The sequence below is a fragment of the Bactrocera dorsalis genome, chromosome 2, assembly GCF_023373825.1.
Source record: "Bactrocera dorsalis isolate Fly_Bdor chromosome 2, ASM2337382v1, whole genome shotgun sequence".
Lineage (NCBI taxonomy): Eukaryota > Metazoa > Arthropoda > Insecta > Diptera > Tephritidae > Bactrocera > Bactrocera dorsalis.
In genome coordinates, this window is record NC_064304.1 from 43,444,106 (window position 1) to 43,450,444 (window position 6,339).

Consider the following 6,339-nt stretch of genomic DNA (forward strand, 5'->3'; position numbering starts at 1 on the left):
AATATAACCTCCATATAACTATATAACCATCTGTAAACCAAAAAATTACAAAACAAATTTGACACAGAGGATCTGTGATCCTAAACACAACACAATATTTGTATAGGTCAATTTCGTAAGCTTCGAGAGGTGAAAATCGAAATGAATTAATTCTGACAAAAAAATTTTTGTGAAAATAATACAGCTGAATGTTATTTAAATAGAATATTAATGTTACAGGTACACAAATGGACTTCTTACAAAATCCATCACAACTGATCACACTAACGATATGTAGGTATACTTGATTAGAAACCCATTTCAAAGGAAGAAATTTACAAAAGCCATTGATTTCGAAATTTGTATATTTATTTTCAAATTTCCAACGCTCCTCTCTATGGTTATGTTTTGCACTTATAACAATTATTATATAGTATAAAAAGATAGATAAATATATATATATATATATTTCGACTCGTTCGCCTTCACTAACTAATAGGCGTTATTAAAGTAGTACAAACATATAATATTTACATGTAAAAATTCTTAGTAACTGATTGAGTTGTTCCACGAAATCAGTACAAGTCTTAATGATGACGTTCTCAACGCTCACGCCACAGCTCGTTCCACTTCACACGACACGGCTTACACAACAAAAACCACAAGCTTTACCATGACTTTTCAGCAAGGGCAAACCACCCACATTCTAGTACGCATGCCAACCTTCTACTTGCGTCTGCCTGTGTAATCAATGCTATACGAACCGCTCCAGATATCGAGATTCTTTAGCGCCGGATGGTGATGTTGAGGCAAACTGCCATATGGGTACTGCGACTGCGGTTGTGGCTGATATGATCGCTGTTGATACTGTGGTTGGTACTGTGGCTGATACTGTGGCTGATAACGTGGTTGTGGAGGCGGTGGTGGAGGTGGTGGTTGTCGGAATTGCGGTGGTTGATGCTGGAATCCTAATTGTTGATAGCGTGGCTGTGGTGGTGGTGGTGGATTATAGTACTGTGGCGGAGGTGGAGGTGGATTGTACTGTGGTCTTTGTGGTTGATGCAAGTTATCCAAACTGAATCTGCTTGGAGCCACCGCAGGACGGTTGAACTTTTGATCCTTATAGTAGACAGCGGGATCTTCGCGGTACTGACCATCGTCGATTTCGTTCGGACCTAACGGATAGGGATTGTTGTTGGTAAGCGTGGGTGGTGGCACATTAATGTCGCTGCCTGTAATATTTTCGTAAAAATGTAGAAGTTATAACAAATTATTATTTTTTAATAGAGTGTAATGGAATACGCACCAGCAGGTTCGAAACCACGCTTACTAGCGCCATACTCGATCTCACGCAACTTGCCCTGATCATCTAAGTAGCCGTATTTGCCAAATACCTCGCCGCTGGGGTACTTCGTTTCGATTTTAAAGCTCCTATCCGCTGCTTCGTAACCGTATGTATATGAACCATCGTCGTTGTGGCGATCGATCTGTTTCAATATCGGCACTGGTGTCGTGTAGTCTTGTTGTTGGTATGATTGTTGGATTTGTGTGCCCAAAATGAGACAACTGAATATGAGCTGCAAAAGAATGGTTGATAGTAAGTAAAATTCATAAATAATTGTGATGGAAAAATACTATTTCATCAACAAAGAGCAACAAACGGATTTGTTGGAGAATGTCAATGTTACTTTTGCTTACTTTCAATCAAACTAGTCACACACCTGCTGGATAATGTGGCTGTCCTTGAAATGAAACCACTTTATTAGCTGAGACATAATAACAGTGGCGACTTTGCAAATCTCAACTTAGAGTATTTTTATTTGAATAATGAGTAATGTAGTACTGACGAGTTGAATTGGCGACATAGTCTCGAACAAGTGACTAATACTTTAAGACATTGTAGATTACATCAAATACATATTTTGTTTTATATTTTAAGGAGAAGATCTCTTTTTTTACGATCGGATTTTCGTAATAGACACTCATTCTCAACTTTTTTGAATTGACCTATGGCGGTTTGTTCAGGCATCTTCATCATGCACTTAGTCTTGCCATAAATTCTGTTACAATATTTGCTTCGAGGACAATATCGCAAACAAAAGTGCCGATATTTTTTTTATTACAATTAGTTCAATAATTGTATCGTATTGGATTATTTGCTTTACATGGAAAACAAAAACTGAGAAATAGATATATAGATCAGATCATTGGCAAGACTTATTCGAGATGATCTCCACTTGAAAGCCTACCGTCGGTCAACCATTCAAATTTTAATAAAGCGGTTGAAGCAAGTTAGGCTAAACAGTTGCAAGTGGCTTCTTCGGTGGCACACGGTCCACGGTCATGAAAGCATTATTTTTATGTTAAATTCAAGGGTCGAAGTAATCATCATCCAGCTTCTCTCCTCTTCGTTGGAGAGCACCACCATAAAGAGAGCACTGCAACCAAGATTGTGCTCAAAACTTAGGTTCGAACAGCGACGTCAAACCAATAGAAATAATAAGCAATCTTATACCACTGGCATGTTGTGAGTAATTTCGTATTTTCTGATTAAACCTTTTCAATTATGTAGCAAGATCTAAGGAGAGGCTTATTCAAGGGTTGCATTGAAGGTATATCAAAAATCAGATATAATAAAATACACAGCTACTTCTTCGAGCCAGTTTACAAATTGTCCTATGAGAGATGTGTGTGAGTTCTAAAGCCGCGAAAACCATGAAAATTTTAAGATTGAACGATTATGATCTTCATCCCACATGAATACCAGATTTCTTAATTGGTTTCATGGGTTTAAGGGTTTAAAAAATCGATTTTTTATTGCCTTATTAAATTATTCAACACTTTCAGGAAGACGATTGGTAAGATTTCTCGACAACTGCTCAACCGATCTTCATGAAATTTACTCAGGTCTTTGACTTGGACGAAGAATTTTTTTTTCGAATACAACTATTTGAAATATTATGTCATATATGAAGTATTTCATCACAATCAATTGCAACAAACTTCGATTTGAACGTTCAAACGGAGTAGTGAAGCTCAGACCACAATTCGACACAACAACTCTATTACAACAAATTTCCGTTACCGATTTAATTATATTACTACATTTTACTCATTAATGCAACACCGCAGAAGCCAGCAATGATTGCTAATTTGGTGCTTATTTGTAGAACACACTCACACAAATGAACACATTAATGCATTCACTCACACATAAGCACATGCAGCACCATTCATTATTGCCAACTTTGCACCAGTTAATTGTAACAAGCACTTAAGAATGTCGGTATGCAGTTGAAGGGGCTTTACTGGCAAGCAACAGGCGTTTTCGTTTTCTCAAGGCCGTCTTCTGTTCAGAGCAATTGCGCCAAACGCGCGGCGGACACGCATACCTTAAGCTAGCCATGCCCACATATATATGATATTTATATACATACATATGTACTATATATAAATAATGGGTCATAATTGTATTTGCAAATATATTTATGTATAGTGTACATACTAACACACCCAGACATAAAAATACAAAATACTTTAATGAGTATTAAAAGTTCACTTGTCCGCCTACATAGTGCCCAATCTCTAACTAAAAGACACATAATGACTCAATGGAAATTTCTGGTTCTATAACTGAACTGGTTTCCAAAGCAGTTATTGTTGAGTTCAAAGGAGGCAGACATACATACATATTATATAAAGTATATTTTTGTAATGCTGGAGCTCGCAGAAGGCTTGAAACGCAATATATACTAGTAGAGAATTGTACACTCTAGATTCCATAAAACGCATTCCACGCATATTTTCAGACATTCATTTGATGTGACATGTTATTATTTCCGCGTTGCCACCTGTGTTAATAACAGACATAAGGAAATAACGCATGCGCTTTCGCGTCATTCATGTTTTGGTATTATTAAGTACTTCATTATTAAATATTTTTTGATATTAGAATTGGTTCGGTTGAAATAGAAATACTTGTAAAAACACCCGAAGTACACTATCTCATTGCTGTTGTGGAAACATGTGTATTATCGATCTATATCATATGACATCTCAGAAACGGTAAATCTTGGGAAAAAATAATTGATAAAGTTTTCGTTTGATATATAATAACTTTTTGATACAGCTAACTAAACGGTTCGTTAAAATTAGCGAATACAATTTTTTGACCTATGACCTCGAGTCGAGCAGTTAATGCGCACCTCCAAGCACTACTACTAGAACGAAATGACAATAATATTTGTGAAATTTCTTTATATTAATAACAAATTCTAAGGGAATTGCAATATAACAGTTTTGTTGTTCAGTTAGTTTCTATAGCAAACTGGTTTATATCTCACATTATTCGCCAATTTTTAAGAGAACGTCACGTTTGTCTAGAGATGGTTATATTAGGTGTGCCACAAGGCTTGTAACACCAAGGAGGAGACATGGATGACCCATATATACTTTATATGTATGGATTTTTTAACATATGGCTCAAGCATGTATGTATGTATATTTACGAAAGTACAAGTTGGTTGAAATCCATGGCATCGCTACAATCTTCGAACTTATTCTTCAGATCAGATCATTCTAGCTTTCAGCTACCATTCAAACTAACTGACTAAAGCCAGAATAAAGATCCACAATTTATTCAATGAAAAGTTCATTTGTGAATTGTTTTACAGCTTTCTTGTTTTAGTTTGAGAACAATAGGGTCCGCAAATATGGAATATTTATGAATGATGAGTCTATTATTGAGAATACCATAATTTCAGGATTAAGGTGGAAATAAGGAGAACAAGATTTCATCTCAAATTTTAACTCTATTCTCAAGTAAGCCAAAATGTTTATGGGAAATTTTATATTTTACATGGCGAATGTAAATGCACTTGTATCACAGGGTTTATGAACAGAACTTTGTCTTCTTCTTGCATAGATCTGTACAAGTAGCGGATCCCGCACTCCTTTCTTAAAGTTATTCTCAGAAAAAATCTCGTTCCAACATATTTTTAATATCGGTACTCTATGAATCTATATGTTAAACTTTCGCCTTCTGTTTGACCCCCAAAACCTCTCATAGATCCACCACTGATCTGTAATTATGACCGGAAAATTTGTTCTCTTCTACATGTGCCCGCTTACTCTCCTACCAGAATCTCATATATTCTAAACTTCAATTCAATTAAATTTCTGTATGATAATCCATATTTCTATTTAATATTTTCAACGAGGAGTGTTTTTCCTACATTCAAACTACGAAAACAATTTTCTGTGGTACTTTATAATTTCCAAGTGGATGAGGTCTGTTACAATACTTGTTGTGATGACTTGAGCATTCTTTATCAGAATATTAAGTTATTTTCCTTATCTTTCAAGAACGATTAACAATCAGAGTAAACTGGAGAAATATCACTTAAGATGCTGTCAAAGATCTATATATTGAAGAATTGGTCTGAAATTCCCAGTGTTCAATTTTCAACCTCTATAGGATATTTGTATTGTGCAAACATTTTTAATTTGATTTCTGCATTTTAAACAAAAAGTTTTTTTTTATTTAAAATTGAAAAATTTTCGAAAGATTTCATTTCACTTAAACTATTTTGTAATATATATTTCAATGCTTAACACTTCCTTCACTTGCTTACCAACTTATTCATTTTGGCTCCGTTGATTTGTAATCCAATTAATCGGCAATGTGGCTTAAACCATACACACCATTACTTGCTTGAAATTTGTTAAATATTTTCAGTCTCTCGGAGTACTTTCGTTTAGTACAGTTATATTTGCCAATCACTTTTTTTTGCTCTAACTTATTTCGAACTTCACGCAATTTTTTGCAAATTTCTAAAAATATTTATTTTATTTTGTTGTTATTGTTTTTGTAATTGCTTAATGATGGTGCACTACAAATACACTAACTGATTTTCGTATTTAAATGAAAAATCGAATTTGCACTTGCACCAATCCCCAGCGTAACAGCGTCGTACTCAAAAGAAAATCAACGAGTCGAACGCTTTTATACCGCCAACGAACCGCAAGCGGCACACATAACCATTTCACAAAAACAAGCCAACCGCCAGAAGACTGAATTCAAACATAACTACGGCAACTAAAACGAAAATAACTACAACAAACACGTAGGGTACAAGCGACCGAAGAGAATGGTGGCCCAATAGATACGGCCTGGCGGGTCGGCAGACGGCGGGTGAACGGACCGACCTGGCAATATGGCAGGGAATTTGCTATATTTTCCAACACAGCGCATATGAGTAGTAAGTAACGCGACTAAAGCGAACGATAGTGCTGTCAGCAGTGTTCTTTTAACCAAATGTTGGCCCCGACTATGTGGTGTAAACATGTAATCGCCAATCG

At 35.7% G+C, this 6,339-nt stretch overlaps 1 protein-coding gene across 1 annotated transcript; it reads right to left on the bottom strand.

Moving 5' to 3' along the window:
• Positions 1–326: 326 nt before the first annotated feature.
• LOC105234185 (AT-rich interactive domain-containing protein 1A) lies at positions 327–5,972 on the bottom strand. The gene is made up of 3 exons (XM_011216471.4): positions 5,613–5,972; positions 1,286–1,556; positions 327–1,211 (listed from the first exon to the last, which is right to left on the bottom strand). The coding sequence occupies exons 1-3, from the start codon at positions 5,622–5,624 to the stop codon at positions 706–708; spliced, it is 789 nt and encodes a 262-aa protein (XP_011214773.2). The 5' UTR covers positions 5,625–5,972; the 3' UTR covers positions 327–705.
• Positions 5,973–6,339: the final 367 nt, after the last annotated feature.

Coding starts and splice junctions, on each gene's coding strand:
- LOC105234185 (XM_011216471.4), bottom strand. Junction 1,212..1,285: donor GCGTGGTTTCGAACCTGCTG/GTGCGTATTCCA, acceptor AAAATATTACAG/GCAGCGACATTAATGTGCCA.